Source organism: Salvelinus namaycush, chromosome 15 (genome assembly GCF_016432855.1).
Source record: "Salvelinus namaycush isolate Seneca chromosome 15, SaNama_1.0, whole genome shotgun sequence".
Taxonomy (NCBI): Eukaryota; Metazoa; Chordata; class Actinopteri; order Salmoniformes; family Salmonidae; genus Salvelinus; species Salvelinus namaycush.
This window is the reverse complement of record NC_052321.1, coordinates 6,589,346-6,610,318: the sequence shown is the minus strand read 5'-3', so window position 1 is coordinate 6,610,318 and position 20,973 is coordinate 6,589,346. Positions and strand designations below refer to the sequence as shown.

General features: G+C 41.4%; 1 protein-coding gene across 1 annotated transcript in view; it reads right to left on the bottom strand.

The window, feature by feature from the left end:
- The window catches only part of LOC120059744 (extracellular tyrosine-protein kinase PKDCC-like), a 36,219-nt gene extending 17,701 nt beyond the window's left edge, over window positions 1-18,518 (bottom strand). The window contains exons 1-3 of the mRNA XM_039008799.1: window positions 18,169-18,518; window positions 17,632-17,711; window positions 12,867-12,974 (exon numbers count right to left, since the gene is read on the bottom strand). Coding sequence (XP_038864727.1) covers window positions 12,867-12,974; window positions 17,632-17,711; window positions 18,169-18,518 — 538 coding nt within the window. The remainder of the gene's footprint in view (window positions 1-12,866; window positions 12,975-17,631; window positions 17,712-18,168) is intronic.
- Between the last annotated feature and the right edge of the window lie 2,455 nt (window positions 18,519-20,973).

The window sequence follows — 20,973 nt, the reverse complement described above, 5'->3', positions numbered from 1 at the left end:
ACTCTGAAGTTTGTGTAAATGTGATTTGAATGTAGGAGAATATAACACAATAGATCTGGTTTAGATAATACAATGAAAAAAACATACGTTTTTTCTTTTTAATTGTTGTATCATCATCTTTAAAATGAACAAGATAAAACAAACATTCAGATATGAATATGGGGACAATTTCAGTGAAAAACATAAGAGGGCAACAGTATTTGTGCAAAGTTTCAGAATGATAACTTCCAAAATGAGTGTGCTACATGACATTTATCATGAGGTCACCCAGGTGTCCCACACAAGTAGCCCAAATGTACCCAAGTGGCCAAATTGGTGAAGGTATACAAACAAATAACTATATACAAAATACCAAAATGGTATTCTAACACACCCCCCCAAAAATGGAGGGAAAAAAATATTGAAAAAAAAAATATATATACATTTACAAAATAACATGGGTAACTATTTACACACTTTCAATATTTGGAAGACCCTCAGTCCTCTATCAAATCAAATCTATTTATATAGCCCTCAAGAGTAAATATGAACAGTTTACCTCTAGATGGCCCGGGAGGTGTGGAGCCAGAGACAGCAGGGGTCCAGCTGGATGAACCAGCTTCAGAGGGGGATGGACACACGTTGGGGATGGACACGTTGGCGGCAGACACACGCATCTCGACCATGCTCCCTCTAATCCATAATATGTATACTGAGTTGAGGAATCATGCCATTGGAGGAAGTATAGCTAATATGTACTTTACACATTTCATAATTTTTTTATATATTGCAAATAAAATGTAAAAACAATCACAAATAATATTTTATATTATTAATTTCAAACAACGGCATTAGCATGAGAAGAACTTACCAGTCCAAAACAATGTCCTCTCCGTTCAAAAAATATGCTTCCATTTGAGTCATGGTCGCTAACTGAGTCGTCTTCCAAAAGCATATGTTTCACTTTCACGATCAATTTCCTCTATAAGTTTGTCTACATTCGTATATCTAGTCTTAGATTTAGCTTTCCCTGACTTATTCGCCATGATATTTGATATAATAAACAGCTGAAGATGCTTGTTACTGAAACAGTGCTGTGCGTAATGATTTTGTCTCCTTCCAGTATGAATCTTCAATGGCGATTGACGGTCTTTTATGCCGGAGTTTACTACATGGGTTGGTCTTCCAAAACACAAACATTACATATTGCTGTTTACCTCTGCTCATTGGCTATCTACCCAGCTAGATTTCAAGACGATCAGTGGTCATTGGGTTAAAATACAGTCAATCAACGAAACAGCGGTCATATAATTGGTGCACAATGAGGTCGTTACTTGTTGTCTTCCAATCGGTTTCTTTGGGTCAATACGTCCTGCGAAATGACCCATCAAGTTTGGTTGTGTTACAAACAAACAGTTGATTGCAAGGAAACCAAACATGACTGGATAACGTCAGGTTTAGTCTGTGTATTTACGTCGAATGTTTCGTCGAAAATTGAATGACACGAAATTCAACGAGATAAGCGTTCACAAAATGTTTCGTGTTAGGCTATAAAAATGGATTTAACCGAACAAAAGACCATTCATTGTGTAACAATGAGCCTTGGGATTGCAAACAGAGCAAGATCTTCAAAGGTAAATGATTTATTTCATTGCAATCTGTGATTTTGTTATGCCTGTGCTGGTTGAAAATGTATTTTGGTATGGGGCTCTGTGCTCAGATAATCGCATCGTATTCTTTCGCAGTAAATCCTTTTTTAAATCTGACAACGCAGTTGGATTAGCAAGATTCTAGGCTTTTGAAGCATGTGAGACACTTGTATTTTCAGGAATGTTTAATATGACTATTTGTGGCGATCACCGTATGTTGTCGAATTTAAACCCGCATCCGGTATCCGTAGATCAGAGAAGTTGATCTAAATGCACTGTCCAATTTACAGTAGCTATTACAGTGAAAGAATACCATGCTATTGTTTGAGGAGAGTGCACAGTTTTGAACATGAAAAGTGATTAATAAACCAATTGGGCACATTTGTGCAGTCTTAAACACAACATTTGGAAGATAAATGCAATGGTTCATTGGATCAGTCTAAACCTTTGCGCATACACTGCTGTCATCTAGCGGCCAGAATCTAAATTGTAGCTGGGCTGGAATAATAGATGGCCTTTCTCTTGCACTTTAAAGATGATGGTACAAAAAAATATAAAAGAACGGTTGTTTTTTTCTTTGTATTATCTTTTACCAGATCTATTGTGTTATATTCTCCTACATTCCTTTAACATTTCCACAAACTTCAAAGTGTTTCCTTTCAAATGGTACCAATAATATACACATCCTTGCTTCAGGGCATGAGTTACAGGCAGTTAGATTGGGTATGTCATTTTCGGTGCAAATTGAAAAAAAGGGTCCGATCCTGAAGAGGTTTTTAAGAATGCCTTGAATTCTAAATAAATCACAACACTGTCACCAGCAAAGCACCCCCACACATCACACCTCCTCCTCCATGCTTCACGCTGGGAACTGCAAATGAGGAGATCATCTGTTCACCTACTCTGCGTTTCACATAGACACGGCGGTTGGAACCAAGAATCTCACATTTCGGACCAAAGGACAGATTTTCACCGGTCTAATGTCCATTGCTCGTGTTTCTTGGCCCAAGTAAGTCTCTATTTCTTATTGGTGTCCTTTAGTAGTGGTTTCTTTGCAGCAATTTGACCATGAAGGTCTGATTCACAAAGTCTCCTCTGATCAGTTGTTGTTGAGATGTGTCTGTTACTTGAACTCTGTGAAGCATTTATTTGGGAGGCAATCTGAGGTGCAGTAAACTCTAATGAACTTATCCTCTACAGCAGAGGTAACTCTGGGTCTTCATTTCCTGTGGCAGTCCTCATGAGAGCCAGTTTCATCATAGCGCTTGATGGTTTTTGCGACTGCACTTGAAGAAACTTGAAAAGGTCTTGAACTTTTCCAGATTGACTGACCTTCATGTCTTAAAGTAATGATGGACTGTCATTTCTCTTTGCTTATGTGAGCTCTTCTTGCTATAATATTTTATTTTTAATTGTATTTATTTAACCTTTATTTAATTAACTAGGCAAGTCAGTTAAGAACAAATTCCTATTTACAATGACGGCCAAACCCGTGTGCGCGGCCCTATAGGACTCCCAATCACGGCCGGTTGTGATACAGCCTGGATATGGACTAGGTCTATTACCAAATAGGGCTATCTTCTGTATACCACCCCTACCTTGTCACAACACAACTGATTGGCTCAAACGCATTTAGAAGGAGGATTGAGAGAATGCCAAGAGTGTGTAAAGTTGTCATTAAGTTGTCATTAAGGCAAAGGAGTCCTATAGGGCCGCGCACACGGGTTTGGCCGTCATTGTAAATAGGAATTTGTTCTTAACTGACTTGCCTAGTTAATTAAATAAAGGTTAAATAAATACAATTAAAAATAAAATATTATAGCAAGAAGAGCTACTTTGAAGAATCTCAAATATACAATATTTGTTAAACACTCTTTTGGTTACTACATGATTCCAAATGTGTTATTTCATAGTTTTGATGTCTTCACTATTATTCAACAAATATAAAGAAAAACCCTGGAATGAGTAGGTGTGTCCAAACTTTTGACTGGTACTGTATACAGTACATAAAGGGTATGTATACACTATTTAAAGTGTATGTATTCACTCCATAATGTGTATGAACACACTACATAAATGGTATGTATTCACTATATAAAGGGTATGTATACACAATATAAAGGGTATGTATTCACTATATAAAGGGTATGCATACACTATATAAAGGGTATTTGTAGTTAAATACATTAAATACTTGCCTCCAGCGATGGCCTCCAGTCCGGAGCTTCCAGCGACGCCCTCTAATCCGGAGCCTCCAGCGACGCCCTCCAGTCCGGAGCCTCCAACAAGGGTGCCCAGTCCGGGGCCCGCAACGTGGGTGCCCAGTCCGGGGCCCGCAACGAGGGTGCCCAGTCCGGGGCCCGCAGCGAGGGTGCCCAGTCCGGGGCCCGCAACGAGGGTGCCCAGTCCGGGGCCCGCAACGAGGGTGCCCAGTCCGGGGTCGGCGGCGAGGGTCCTCGCACTAGAGGCGCCACCTAAGTGGGCCAAGCCAGAGGTGGAGCGGGGGCTACGTCCCGCACCAGAGCCGCCACCGCGGAGAAATGCCCACCCAGACCCTCCCCTATAGGTTCAGGTTTTGCGGCCGGAGTCCGCACCTTTGGGGGGGGGGGTACTGTCACGCCTTGACCTGAGGGAGCTTTTTATGTCTCTATTTTGGTTTGGTCAGGGAGTGATTTGGGTGGGCATTCTATGTTAATTTTTCTATGTGTTGTATTTCTTTGTTTTGGCCGGGTATGGTTCTCAATCGGGAACAACTGTCTATCGTTGTCTCTGATTGGGAACCATACTTAGTTAGCATTTTCCCACCTGTGTTTTGTGGGTAGTTATTTTCTGTCAGGCGTGACAGTCCTATATTTATATATATTTATCCCCCGTCCCCGAAGGAGGCTTTTTGCCTTTTGGTAGGCCGTCATTGTAAATAAGAATTTGTTCTTAACTGACTTGCCTAGTTAAATAAAGGTTAAAAAAATAAATACAAATATGTGTACACTACATAAAGGGTATGTTGTATTATGTATTTGTATTTATTAAGGATCCCCATTAGTTCCTGCCAAGGCAGCAGCTACTCTTCCTGGGGTCCAGCATCATTAAGGCAGTTATATACAATTTAAAATATTGCATGACGTTACATTTCATAACACTTTAACCAATACATTTAGTATGTTCCCTCAGGCCACTACTCCACAATCACATACAACATCCATGTGTACGTGTCTGCAGAGTGTGTGTCTTGTAATGTGTATGATCAAGCCAAAAACACTCCTAAGAGGAAAAGTCACTTTTTGCCCTCCTCATTGAAAGATTAGAGCTCAACCTTGAACCAGGCACAATTCAAGCTACACTGAACAACAGGCAGAGAAAATGAGGAAATAGACAATCCCTACAGAGAATACAGACAATCCCTACAGAGAATACAGACAATCCCTACAGAGAATACAGACAATCCCTACAGAGAATACAGACAATCCCTACAGAGAATACAGACAATCCCTACAGAGAATACAGACAATCCCTATGGAGACAACAATCCTGGGGCAGTTCATGTAAAAACACAACAAAATATATCATGGCTTGAAAATACTTTAACCAAAACATTTAATGTGTTCCCTCAGGCCACTACGCCACAATCACATAACTACAATACAACATCCATGTGTACGTGTGTGTAGAGTGTGTGTCTTGTAATGTGTATACGTGTCTGTGTGTCTCTTAATAACAGTCCCCGCTGTTCCGTAAGGTGAATTTTTATTTGTTTAAAAAAAATCTGATTCTACTGCTTGCATCAGTTACCTGACGAGGAATAGAGTTCCATGAAGCCATGGATCTACTGTATGTAGTACTGTGCTCCTCCCATAGTCTGTTCAGAGTCCATCCGTGGTCCATGGACATGGTCACTGGACGCCATAGTGAAACACTACCTTGGCTCCATTCTAGCTCCATGGGTATATGAGGCGGAATAAACCTTTGCCTTGGAGTTAACTTGGGGGACATTAAAAACACATGATCCAGGGCCCCTCTCACCAAACCCCACAGATTCAGGACTGTTCTTCCAGAGCAACTGTATGGTCCTTCCCTGAAGACCAGGGCCATTTGCAGTGACATTTAGGCATTAATAAAGCTGGCATGCTCATTCTACATCAGTGGTGTCATACCCGCAGGCCACACATAGAATGTGGTCCATGGGCCGGGAGTTTGACACCCTTGTTCTACATAATCTTCAACAACGTTTAAACAATGTTGTGCCCTGCTGAAGACAGCCCAATGCTACAGTATTTGTATTTTAGTTTGTATTTATTATGGATCCCCATTAGTTCCAGCCAAAGCAGCAGCTACTCTTCCTGGGGTCCAGCAAAATTAAGGCAGTTTATATAATTTTAAAACATTACAATACATTCACAGATTTCACAACACACTGTGTGCCCTCAGGCCCCTATTCCACCACTACCACATATCTCAGTACTAAATACATGTGTATGTATAGTGTGTGAGTGCGTGTGTGCGTGCGTGTGTGTCTGTGCCAATGTTTGTGATGCTTCACAGTCCCTGCTGTTCCATAAGGTGTTTTTTAAATCTAATTTTATGTAGTTCCATGTAGTCATGGCTCTATGTAGTACTGTGTGCCTCCCATAGTCTGTTCTGGACTTGGGGACTGTGAAGAGACCTCTTGTGGCATGTCTTGTGGGGTGTGCATGGGTGTCCGAGCTGTGTGCCAGTAGTTCAAACAGACAGCTTGACATGCATATTATTAATATTAGCTCTCTGTCTACATCCAAGGGCCAGACATGCTGCCCTGTTCTGAGCCAGTTGCAATTTTCCTAAGTCCCTTTTTGTGGCACCTGACCACACGACTGAAGAGTAGTCAAGGTGTGACAAAACTAGGGCCTGTCGGACCTGCCTTGTTGATAGTGTTGTTAAGAAGGCAGAGCATCGCTTTATTATGGACAGACTTCTCCCCATCTTAGCTACTGTTGTACTGTTATATCAATCACTGTTGTATCAAATCATGTTTTGACCATGACAGTTTACAATCTAGGGTTACTCCAAACAGTTTAGTCATCTCAACTTGCTCAATTTCCACATTATTTATTACAATTTTTGGTTGAGGGTTTAGTGAGTGTTTTGTTCCAAATACAATGCTTTTAGTTTTAGAAATATTTAGGGCTAACTTAATCCTTGCCACCTACTCTGAAACTAACTGCAGCTCTTTGTTGAGCGTTGCAGTCATTTCAGTCGCTATAGTAGCTGACGTGTATAGTGTTGAGTCATCCGCATACATAGACACTCTGACTTTACTTAAAGTCAGTGGCATGTTGTTAGTAAAAAATGAAAAAAGCAAGGGGCCTAAACAGCTACCCTGGGGAATTCCTGATTCTAACTGGATTATATTTGAGAGACTTCCATTAAAGAACACCCTTTGTGTTCTGTTAGACAAGTAACTCCTTATCCACAATATAGCAGGGGGTGTAAAGCCATAACACATACATTCTTCAAAAGCCACACTGAAGTCTAACAAGACAGCCCCCACAATCATTCTATCATCCATTTCTCTCAGCCAATCATCAGTCAATTGTATAAGTGGTGTGCTTGTTGAGTGTCCTTCCCTATAAGCGTGCTGAAATTCTGTTGTAATTTTTTTTACTGTAAAATAGCATTGTATCTGGTCAAACACAATTTTTTCCAGAAGTTTACTAAGGGTTGGTAACAGGCTGATTGGTTGGCTATTTGAGCCAGTAAAGGGGGCTTTACTATTCTTGGGTAGCGGAATGACTTAGCTTCCCTCCAGGCCTGAGGGCACACTCTCTCTAGTGGGCTGAAATTGAAGATGTGGCAAATAGGAGGGGCAATATCGTCTGCTATTATCCTCAGTAATTTTCCATCCAGATTGTCAGACCCCGGTGGCTTGTCATTGTTGATAGACAACAATCATTTGTTCACCTCTTCCACACTGACTTTACGGAATTCAAAAGTACAAGTATTGTCTTTCATAATTTAGTCAGATATACTTGGATGTGTATCGTCAGCGTTTGTAACTGGCATGTCATCCCCAAGTTTGCTAATCTTGCCAATGAAAAAGTAATTAAAGTAGTTTGCAATATTTTGTGATGAATGAGCCATCTGATTCAATAAATGAAGAATCCGAGTTGGCTTATTTTCCCAAAATTTAATTTATTAAGGTGCCCCAAAGCTTTTTACTATCATTCCTTATTAATTTATCTGTGCTTCATAGTGTAGATTATTTTTCTTTTTTCTTTAGTTTAGTCACATGATTTCTTAATTGCAGTACGTTTGCCAATCAGTTGGGCTGCCAGACTTAATAGCCATACCTTTTGCCTCATCCCTCTCAACCATACAATTTTTCAATTCCTCATCAATCCAAGGGGATTTTACAGTTTTTACAGTCATTTTTTTAATGTCTGCGTGCTTATTAATAACTGGAATAAATCGTTTCATAAATGCGTCAAGTGCAGCGTCTGGTTGCTCCTCATTACACACCACAGACCAGCAAATATTCTTTACATCATCAACATATGAATCACTACAAAACTTATTGTATGACCTCTTATACACTATTTTAGGCCCAGCCTCTGGAACTTTGGTTTTCCTAGATATGGCTATTATATTGTGATCACTACATCCTATGGATTTGGATACTGCTTTAAAGAAAATATCTGCAGAGTCAGTAAAAAATGCGATCAATACATGTTGATGATTTAATTCCTGTGCTGTTTGTAACTACCCTGGTAGGTTGACTGACAACCTGATCCAGGTTGCAGGCACTGGTTACAGTTTGAAGTTTTTTCCTGAGTGGGCAGCTTGATGATAGCCAGTCAATATTTAAATAACCCAAAAAATATCTTTCTCTGTTGATATCACATACATTATCAAGCATTTCACACACATTATCCAGATACTGACTGTTAGCACTTGGTCTATAGCAGCTTCCCACAAGAATGGGCTTTAGGTGAGGCAGATTAACCTGTAGCCATATTACTTCAATAGTATTTAACATTCGATCGTCTCTAAGCTTTACAAGAATGTGGTTCTGAATATAGACCGCAACACTGCCTCCGTTGGCATTTCTGTATTTTCGGTAGATGTTATAACCATGTATTGCTACCACTGCATCATCAAAGGTATTATCTAAGTGAGTTTCAGAGATAATCAGAATATGAATGTCATCTGTTACAAGCAAGTTATTGACTTCATGGATCTTGTTTCTCAGGCTACATATGTGAATATGGGCTATTTTTAGCACTTTTCTGGGTTGCTTGATTGTTTGTAATGCTTTACTGGGAAGCTTATCAGTGGTAGACTTACTCACTTTATTTACATTGGAGCTGATAGTGCAGGGTGAGCTGCATAAAGTGGTCTTCCTACTATTGCACACCGCCTCAGTGCTAACATGATAACTATGGTTTATAGGCTCATGTTACCTGCTTACAATAGCTGTAGGATAAACAGATGTATTCGGTGCAATTAGGGGTACATAAATTAAATTACTTACATTGTGTTTGCCAATGCCCCTAAGATCATGTACATTTGATGCAGCATTATGACAACTCATTGTCACAATGGTAAGGATTAACTGAGCTGGTCTTGGATCATTTACCAGTCATTGTTTCAACGCTGCCTTGAAATGCGTGGACAGAGTCCAGGAGCCAAGATGATTTGGATGGACTCCGTCAATCCTGTAGAGTATCTTCTGTTTCCAGAAGGTGTCAAATGTATCAATAAAAGTGACTCCAGCAGAGCTACAGTAGTCTTTTAGCCAGATGTGTAATGCCAGCAGTCTGTTGAATCGTTCACACCTGTGGCCCAACGATGGTACTGGACCTGATATGATGGAGTCTTGTAATGCTAAAATCAGTTCTTTAAAATCCATTTTCAAATGTATATCCAGTACTATTTGAAAGCTCAGTCCAGAAAGCAGTTTACATTTATATTTTAATAATTTAGCAGATGCTCTTATCGAGAGTGACTTATAGTCGTGAGTTTATACATTTTCATACTTTTTCGTACTGGTCCCCCGTGGGAATCGAACCCACAACCCCTGGCGTTGCAAGCTCCATGCTCTACCAACTGAATCACACGCAGTTATCCAGTCAGTCATTGAATTAGTATTTTCTCCCCAATGCCTCATCATGCCAACCAGTTCTAACCTAGACAGTAGGGGACCAGGGACCATGAGACTCTCCCGTAGCCCTCCATAACCTGCTTCTACCAGGCCAAACCCAGGCCGATCTTGGCTTATCTCTGGGTCTGCATACCTGCATTTAATACCTCCTCCTCTCAATGGAACTCACGGGTGCTCTCCCAAACAGGGCAGATGGTTGGTCCCATAACAGGATATTTACTTTGAATTGTTCTCAGGGCTCCTTAGTATTATGGACCTGTTCCATGAGAAAGGGCCTGAAAACAAGGAGCATTTACATGTAAGTCCTATAATGACCTGGCAAGTTGGCACGCATTCCCTGGGCTTTGTGTAAACTTGGCGGAGCACCATATGTCGTGGGATCTGCCACCGTTGAAATGGGTAACAGATTGAGAGGAGAGGGTGCCGAAAGGAATGCATACACATGCCCACACATTAGTGTGAAGTGTGATTGTCTGGTTGGAGTAGAGACGGGATCAATTCCTATAGTGACGCTATCAAACAGACAGACTCCAAAACACAATATATCAAAGCATTTATAATATTAACCTCTAATTCCTCCCAATCCCGGATCCGGGAGCACCCCCATCAGTAAAAAAGCTGACTAGCATAGCCTAGCATAGCGTCACAAGTAAATACTAGCATCTAAATATCAATAAATCACAAGTGTAAGACACCAGATGACAGATACACATCTTGTGAATCCAGCCATCATTTCTGATTTTTAAAATGTTTTACAGGGAAGACACAATATGTAAATCTATTAGCTAACCACGTTAGCAAAAGACACCACTTTTTTTACTCCACCATTTTTTTCCTGCATAGGTAGCTATCACAAATTCGACCAAATAAAGATATAAATAGCCACTAACCAAGAAACAACTTCATCAGATGACAGTCTGATAACATATTTATTGTATAGCATATGTTTTGTTAGAAAAATGTGCATATTTCAGGTATAAATCATAGTTTACCATTGCAGCCACCATCACAACTCTCACCAAAGCGACTAGAATAACTACAGAGAGCAACGTGAATTACCTAAATACTCATCATAAAACATTTCTGAAAAATACACAGCGTACAGCAAATGAAAGACCAAGATCTTGTGAATCCAGCCAATATTTCAGATTTTTTAAGTGTTTTACAGCGAAAACACAATATAGCATTATATTAGCTTACCACAATAGCCAGAAACACAAGCAATTTACCAGCAGCAAAGGTTAGCGATCGTAACAAACAAGCAAAAGATATATAATTTTTGACTAACCTTCATAAACGTCTTCAGATGACAGTCCTGTAACATCATACTACACAATGCATATAGGGTTTGTTCAAAAATGTGCATATGTAGCGGCACAAATCGTGGTTATACAATGTGATTAGTAGGCAAACTTCAAGCAATCTGTCCGGCGCCATCTTGGAGAGGCACCTAATCTAATCGATAACTAATCATAAACTTGACAAAAAAATACAGGTTGGACAGCAAATGAAAGATACATTAGTTCTTAATGCAACCGCTGTGTTAGATTTGTAAAATTAACGTTACTACTACATACAGCGTGCGCTAAAGCGAGACCGCACCGAAATTCATGGCGGAATTATTGTTTAACATTTTTCAACATAAATACGAATTAACAGCATAAAGACTTCTTACTATTTGACGAGCTTCCATCAGAATCTTGGGCAAGGTGTCCTTTCTCCAGAACAATCGTCTTTTGGTTGAAAGATGTCCTCTTCTCCTGTAGAATTAGCAGCTAACGCTAGCTATGTGCCGGAGAGGTGTCCAACTCGTGATAGCGCGTGACAAAGAAATTCCAGAAAATCGCAATAAACGGATATAAACTGCTATAAGTCGGTTTAAATTAACTACCTTATGAAGTTTTTAAGACAAAAATCAAATTAAATCAGAGCCGGAGATATAGAACTGCTAAAACGAAAGCTTTTCAGGACGCCATTGTGATGTCCCTCCTGCGCCAGGCGCCCCGTTGAAAAGAACGGACCTTCCGTTCCACGGGCTTTTATAGTGCCCCAGATGGTGCAATCCACTCCATTCAAATTCTCACCGCTTACTGACATCTAGAGGAAGGCGTATGCAGTGCATGTAGCCCCATAGCTTACATGGGAATTTATAAACTGACCCTAGAACAGAGACCTCGATTTCAGAAATCTCACTCCTTGACAGGAAGTGTGCTGCAGAATGAGTTCTGTTTCACTCAGAGAAATAATTCAAACGGTTTTAGAAACTAGAGAGTGTTTTCTATCCAATAGTAATAATAATATGCATATTGTACGAGCAAGAATTGAGTACGAGGCAGTTTAATTTGGGAACGAATTTTTACAAAGTCGAAATGGCGCCCCCCTATTGACAAGAATATTACAAATTAAACAAGCATATTAAAAGTCCAGAACAAAGGCCTCCCGGGTGGCGCAGTGGTCTAAGGCATTGCATCGCAGTGCTAGCTGTGCCACCAGAGACTCTGGGTTCGAGCCCAGGCTCTGTCGCAGCCGGCCGCGACCGGGAGGTCCATGGCCCATGGGGCGACGCACAATTGGTCTAGTGTCGTCCGGGTTAGAACAAAATGAACAAATCATCTGGAAAAAAGGGGAGACATTAGGTTTATCTGTTTTACTTTAGGTGAATCTCCTCTGTATATCCTCGGTCTATGAAGTTCCAAAATTGAACTTGATGCTAAATCAACAGAGACCATTCATAAGACCTATAGGCCCAGGAATCCATTTAGCCTGTAACTGAACACAGGTACTGGACAGTTAGAGTTTCATTTTAGAACTCATTAGCCAGAACCTAGCTGCTTACAGTGTTAATACATCACAACACTGTTTGTCTAAAACATGACTTAATATTACCAGGCTCAGTCCGCTCAGTCTACTTTCCAGGTTTACGATGATTACTATTCACAATGCAGCTGCATAACCCAGTGCTGAAGCATGGAAATATCACTGCAGGATCTAAGCCAGTCGTTTTAGTTATTGATATTTCACAGAGTGAAGGGCCGGAGGGGAGGGGTCTGGAGCACTGTAAAAGCCATTTAGACCAGAGACTGTAGTAAGACACAGCACATTACCTCTGATTAATGATGGAGGCATGTTGTCCAGGTGAATGCCGGACTTGTACAGATGGAGCAAGTCTTCAAAGGCTTCCAACGTGTCATCCACATCACCTTTCATCTCTCCTGGAGAAACACAGGTCAGCACAGGAAAGGCATTAGGGGAAACACCACTGGAATTAGTCATATGGCTTGGTTATATGTGAACAATACTACTTCCCCACACAAATGTGAACAAAGAGTTTTTCCCTGGTCAGGCAGGCCCAAGTGGTCGGTCAAAAAACCTGGCCCTATTGTAGTTAGGGCTGTGGCGATCATGAAATGTTGTCAGCTGGTGATTGTCAAGCTAATAACTGTCGGTTTCACGGTAATTGACCATTAATTAACAAACATGTTTAGCATCTCCTGGCTTCCACACATAGCCTACAAGCCACTGATGCAGACCTTTGGAACATCTACATTTAAAAAGGTCTCATAAATCAATTTAATATAGCCGACACCATCACATTAAATCCATTATTTATTTTAGACAGGTCTAAAGAAACATGATATAAAGAAAATGTAGTCCGTTTCAGAATAACATATGTTAGGCCCTGATCTGGCTATGCCACATGGCTGTGGGATACACTAGTTCACTTAGCAGACAAGATTTGGTTAGAATTCCATGGCATTATCTCCGATGATTTCATAGTATGAAGAATACAATTGAACAAAGCTGAATTTAATAGAAAGGATACGTTCTACAAATTAATTTGGAGGAAGTGCGCACATTCTGTGTTGAGCGGTTAACTTCTCTAGGATAGGGGGCAGCATTTTCACATTTGGATGAAAAGCATACCCAAATTCAACTGCCAGCTACTCATCCCCAGAAGATAAGATATGCATAGTGTTAGTAGATTTGGATAGAAAACACTCTGAAGGTTCTAAAACTGTTTGAATCATGTCTGTGAGTATAACAGAACTTATTTAGCAGGCGAAACCCCGAGGACAAACCATTCAGATTTTTTTTTTTTTGGAGGTCACTCTCTTTTCAATGAGTTTTCATTGGGAAACCAGATTCTTAAGGGACCTGCTTGCAGTTCCTACCGCTTCCACTGGATGTCAACAGTCTTGAGAAATTGGTTGAGGTTATTCCTTTGTGTAATGAAGAAGTACGGCCATCTTGAACGAGAGTCACATGAAGTGTCCTGTTAGATAGAAGCGCGTGACCAGAAAGCTAGCTATAGTTGGTTTTAATCCTGTATTGAACACAGATCATCCCGTCTTCAATTTTATCGATTATTAACGTTAAAAAATACCTAAAGTTGTATTACAAAAGTAGTTTGAAATTTTTGGGCAAAGTTTACAGGTAACCTTTGAGATATTTTGTAGTCACGTTTGAGCAAGTTGGAACCGGTGTTTTTCTGGATCAAACGCGCCAAATAAATGGACATTTTGGATATATATCGACGGAATTAATCGAACAAAAGGACCATTTGTGATGTTTATGGGACATATTGGAGTGCCAACAACAGAAGCTCGTCAAAGGTAAGGCATGAATTATATTTTTATTTCTGCGTTTTGTGTCGCGCCTGCAGGGTTGAAATATGCTTATCTGTCTTTGTTTACCATTTATGCTATCCTCAGATAATAGCATTGTTTGCTTTCGCCGAAAAGCCTATTTGAATTCTGACATGTTGGCTGGATTCACAACCAGTGTAGCTTTAATTTGGTATCTTTCATGTGTGATTTAATGAAAGTTAGATTTTTATAGTAATTTTCATTTGGCGCTGTGCATTTTCTCTGGCTTTTTGCCAAGTGAGACAGTAGCGTCCCACCTAAACTCAGATTTTTGGATATAAATATGAACTTTACCGAACAAAACATACATGTATTGTGTAACATGAAGTCCTATGAGTGTCATCTGATGAAGATCATCAAAGGTTAGTGATTCATTTTATCTCTATTTCTGCTTTTAGTTAGTCCTCTCTTTGGCTGGAAAAATGGCTGTGTTTTTCTGTGGCTATGTACTGACCTACCATAATCGTTTGGTGTGCTTTCGCCGTACATCCTTTTTTGAAATCAGACATGTTGGCTGGATTCACAACAAGTGTAGCTTTAATTTGGTGTCTTTCATGTGTGATTTCATGAACGTTTGATTTTTATAGTAACATATTTGAATTTGGCGCTCTGCATTTTCACTGGCTTTTGGCCAAGTGGGACGTTAGCGTCCCACATATCCTAGAGAAGTTGTTTAACAAAGAAACAGGTCCTTCTATGTGCTTAATTTAGAGTTATTTATGCAACTTTAGTTGTGATACAAATGTTGGGCTACATGTTTAGATTTTTATTACATTCTAAGGCTGCATGATGCAACTAATGATGATTTGAAAAAAGTTGCATGAAAGGCATGAGCTCTGCTTTGTTTTTTTTGTGCAGGCTGCACACACTTTATCAGTCTCTCATTCACAATTTGGCAAACATTGATAATATTCTCACTAGAATTCGAATTCTCAGCGTTTTGCGGCCAAAGTGGCCGTTATGCCCTTGGGCTGAATATAATAATTATATTTAGGGGTAGGCCATCATTGTAAATAAGAATTTGTTCTTAACTGACTTGCCTACAGTGGTTAAATAAAGGATAAATAAAAACACAAAAACAATTCCCTTCTCCTGGCTGCCAATCACGGTGCTCCAAAGAACGTCTGACATGGCTCTCTCAGATATCTCAATTCTTATTAGCCAATGCCTGTCACGTGATCGGGTCCTTCTCACAGGCATCTCAGCTCTGAAGTAGACTCCAAGCAAAGACAGACACATCAGGGACTCAACTGCGCGTGTCCCTCTTATTGAATTCCGAGGCGCATATTGAATATGTTAGAAGAACTATCCTCGTTTACTTTTTGTCAGCCAACAAGACGAATAGGCCTAACGTACAGCAAAAGCACTGGCCTATGTCAATCTACTATCTCCCAAGTACAAAAGTTGACCTACTATACTCTATTGGTCTGAGAGAGAAATATTCCAAACAGTCTAGGACAGTTGTGGGATGGGATAGATCCCAAATTAATACAACCACTCGCATCCAAAAAACGTTTAAAAGCAAGGAGGCTGATGCAACAGATCAGAACATTTAGCTTAAAATGTTGATAAACTATTAGGCTATTTCTTCACATTATAAGTGCAGCAATGCGCACATGGCAGTAGGCTATAAGCGAAAATAATCCAAAATGCAATCAGTTAGCGGAAAACACTGTTCTCAAAAGTGACCGCAAATGTGATTATGTGTGTAATGCTTTATTATAAAGCGGCATTTGTATGGTGAAAATTATCTTCCCCAAACTTGAAACTCACTTGCCGCCTATGTATGCCGGTTAAGCTTTACACCTGTTGTAAAGCGGATTAATGTGCTACATTTTAAGACGTTATTTGGCCACTGTAGTTGAGATACAAACCATATAGGCCTATGGGCTAGGCTACATGAGTTGTGCGACTAGGATTTGAAAAAGTTGCACAAAAAAAAGGCGTGCTGTTTCTTTCCTTACTGGGCATCATTCAAGTGATAATACATCACTCACAAGTGATAGGCTAATATTGTCACCCATTAGACTATTCTTAATTTAATCTTGTCTTTACATATACTAAATAATATATGTGTGTGAAATTACTTTTGACTTAGAATGGACGGTTATCATGCACCTGTCTCCGAACAGCGGCAGAAAAAAAATACATAATCTATGCACTTAAACAGCAAATGGAGGACACTTTCCCCGTGGTTCAATTTCATGCCAGCCAGGTAGGCTATTAAATTAAGAATACTCCTGTTGTAAAGCGAAGAAATATGCTTAATATTAGGAAAGTTGAGAAATATAGTAGGCCTAGCCTATAAAAAACTGACGGGATCCTCCTCTTTTTATTAGAGGCCATCAGAATTCTGTTGTTTTCTCACGCAATTGCATAGCCTACAGAAATGTTGCACAACATGAGCTCATAGGTTCTCATGAAGTGTTTGATTTGATTTTTGATTACATTTGCATTAATGTGAGAATGATTAGAGGGACAATAGAGTGCTGAGTACCAGGCAGTTAGCAAGTTTGGTAGGCTACTAATGACCATCAGCAGCATCGGAGCTTGGAGAAGCCTAGTTACCATGACTAAACGATCACATGGAATATGACTGCGGTAATACGGTCTCTGTAACAGCCCTAGGCCTAGTTATATTCATATGCAGTGGGGGGAAGAGAAAAAACACATCAACGTGCAGGGCCTACAGTTGTAGGGAAATACTCTGGACTCTAACATATGAAAGGCCATATTATGTCTTTCCAGAGGAATAATAGTAATGGCGGGTCATGTTCAGTAGCGCTGGGAATTGCAAGGGACCTCACAATACGATATTATTATGATACTTAGGTGCCGATAAGATATGTATTGCGATTCTCCTAATTCTATATGTATTGCGATTCTATACTGTGATTTTATTTGCGATTCGATGTTCCAAACATATTGCTCACCATTTCTCTGTCTGCTGCAGAGGGACAAGAGAGAGCCATGAGAAAACTAGTTTTGATCAGTCAAGGAAATAAATGTTTTGAAAACAAAATGGCTCCCTATTTAAAAAGAAGATGGAGAACGAGCTATGAAGGAAAAATACTAGTTTGTGCACGTACAGCGAACCAGCACAAAAATAATACTGCGATATTGACAAAACAATGCGATACGACATATCATCAAAAATAATATCCCGATACGTAACTGTATCGATCCCGCCCATCACTAATGTTCAGTCTACTCCAGTCCTCACCCGTTGAGTTCATGATGTGATCCACCAGATGTCTCAGAGCAGCTGGGGCTTGGTGAGGCAACAGGTAGGTGAAGAAATACCTGAGGCGGGGCAAAAGAAACACTTCTCATTCAGACAAGTCCCGTCACATATGTCGCGCAATGTTGACTCCTCATCACAACAAATGTGAGGTAAACCTGTCAGGATCATGAGTGAATACATGTAGTCTTCAAAATGGAACAAAGCGAGGTATGATCTAACTAAACCAACAAAGAGTGGGACTATAATGCAACATAACATTTACCTTACCAATGGTTCTTGTTTTTTACTAAGGGGCTGGTTTCCTGGACTTAGATTAAGCCTATACCTGTACTTAAATTCACTTTCAATTAAGATTCTCCATTGAGCTGTTTATTACTGTAGGATAAGCTTAAACTTCATCTGGGTCTGAGAAACTAGCAATGAAATGACTACATCTCACCAATCTTGCAAAACACTTTAAAATATCTTTTTTACCGGTGTTAAGTTTAACAATGGGAGTGCAGCTAGCTGTATTACCTGTAGGCGTTGTAGAGATTCCTCATCGCATTAAGGCCCTCACATACTCCCTGGGCCGAGCAGGGCTGGCTGAAGTTACGGAGGGGGAACTGTAAGACACAGTCCTGGTCCGTCTGGCAGGTGGGTTCTGTCACGCTAGCATCGTCTAGGTCTGTTAGTTTCAGCTCCCCAGACACCATGACGAACTGACGGGGTTGGAAGTCCAACAGAGCCACGGAACCCAGAGGGGAGTGGGAGAGGAAGTGGAGGAGCCTCACCAAGCCCAAACAAACCTGAGGTAAAATATGTGCAGGTTTGATGATGTTGTTGAAGTTATGGTTGTCATGGTCTACTCTGTTTTTCATTGACATGTATGTTATGTACATCGTAATTCATGATGATTTCATCATATGTGTTGTTTAGACTGTCAGCTGTGGTATGTACAAAATGTGTGCAAGAAAATACTAACATGTCTAACAACTTACTAATACAGTGTTGTTACAAGAGCAATTACAGGCGTACCACAGTACACAGGTTTAAGAGCAGTAAGGGAAAAGGGGGATACCTAGTCAGTACAACTGAATGCATTCAACTGAAATGTGTCTTCCGCATTTAACCCAACCCTTCTGAATCAGAGAGGTGCTGCCATAATCGACATCCACGTCTTCGGCACCCAGTGGGTTAACAGTGGGTTAACTGCCTTGCTCATGGGCAGAAAGACCGATTTTTACCTTGTCAGCTCGTGGATTCTATCCAGCAACCTTTCGGTTACTGGCCCAATGCTCTAACCACTAGGCTACCTGCCTCCCCTGTAACCCGTCCAGTTTCTTGAACATCTCTCAGTGCAGCCGCACCACTATAAAAAGAAAAGTTGGGTGAAGGACTGATGGACTCTTCGCCATGTGTTTGATCACACGGACTGGAACTGGGAAATGTTCCGGGTCGCCTCTAAGTTCATCAGGAAGTGCATAGAGGATATTGTTCCTACTGTGACAATTGTAACTTATCCAAACCAAAAACATGTGAAAAATGGCAGCATTCTCGCAAAAATTAAAGTGCGAACCACCGCATTTAACCATGGCAAAATGACTGGGAACATAGACGTGTAGAAAAAGACCAGCTATGACCTCCGTAAGGCAATCAAAGAGGCAAAACAACAGTACAGGGACAAAGTGGAGTTGCAATTAAATGTCTCAGACACAAGAGATTGTGGCAGGGACTCCAGACAATCACGGTTTATAAAGAGAAAGCCAGCCACGTTGCGAACACCAATGCCTCACTCCTGGACAAGCTAAACACCTTTTCCCGCTTGAGGACACCGAGTTGCCGACGTGGGCCCCCGCCGTTCACGAGGACTGTGTGCTCCCGATCTCCAGACGAGGACTGTGTGCTCCCGATCTCCAGACGAGGACTGTGTGCTCTCAATGGCTGATGTGATTAAGACATTCAAGCGTGTTAACCCTCACAAGGCTGTCGGCCCAGACGGCATCCCAACATGGGTCCTTAGAGCTGGCTGGAGTGTCTACGGACATATTCAATCTCTTCCTATACCAGTCTGTTGTCCCCACTTGCTCCATTATTGGGGCCTCCCGAGTGGCACAACAGTCTAAGGCACTGCATCAGAGTGCTTGAGGCGCCACTACAGACCCGGGTTCAATCCTGGGATGTGTCGCAGCCAGTCGCGACCGGGAGACCCATGAGGCGGCGCACAATTGGCCCAGCGTCGCCTGGGTTAGGGGAGGGTTTCGTCGGCCGGGATGTCTTTTTCCTATCGCGCACTAGCTACTCCTGTGGTGGACCAGGCGCATGCACGCTGACACAGTCGCCAGTTGTACGGTGTTTCCTCCGACACATTGGTGTGGCTGGCTTCCGGGTTAAGCAAGCAGTGTGTCAAGAAGTAGTGCGGCTTGGCAGGGTCGTGTTTCGGGGACGCAGAGCTCTCGACGTTCGCCTCTCCTGGGTCTGTACGGGAGTTGCAGCGATGGGACAAGACTGTAACTACCAATTGGATATCACGAAATTGGGGAGAAAAAGGGGTAAAAAGTAAAAAATAAAATGTATATAAAAAATGGTTCATCGACTACATATCTGTAGTGACACCTCTAGCACTGAGATGCAGTGCCTTAGACCGCTGTGCCACTCGGGAGCCCCAAATTAAGCTCAGGGCTCTGGGTCTGAACCCCTCCTTGTGCAACTAAGTCCTAGACTTTCTTGACAGGACGACCCCAGGTGTTGAAGGCAGGCAACAAAACCTTTGCCATGCTGATCCTCAACACAGGGGCCCCACAGGAGTGTGTGCTCAGCCCCCTCCTGTACTCTCTGTTCACCCATGACTGTGTGGTAGGCCTGATTACTAACAATGACGAGACAGCCTACAGACAGGAGGTGAGAGCCCTGGCAGAGCGGTACCAGGAAAATAACCTCTCCCTCAACAAAACAAAGGAGCTGATCGTGGACTACAGGAGACAGCAGAGAGGGCATCCCCCATCCACATTGATGGGGCCGCTGTGGAGAAGGTTAAAAACTTCACTAAATACCTGAAATGGTACCTCCACACCGATACTGTGGTGAAGAAGGCAAACAGCACATCTTCAACCTACAAAGGCTGAAGAAATTAGTCTTGGCCCCTAAGACCCTCACAAGCACTCTGTCGGGCTGTATCACTGCCTGGTATGGCAACTGCACTGCCCGCAACCGCAGGGCTCTCTCCAGATGATGGTTTGGTCAGCCCAACGCGTCACCGGGGGCACACTGCCTGCCCTACAGGACATCTACAGTGCATTTGGAACGTGTTCAGACCCCTCTACTTTTTTCACATTCTGTTAG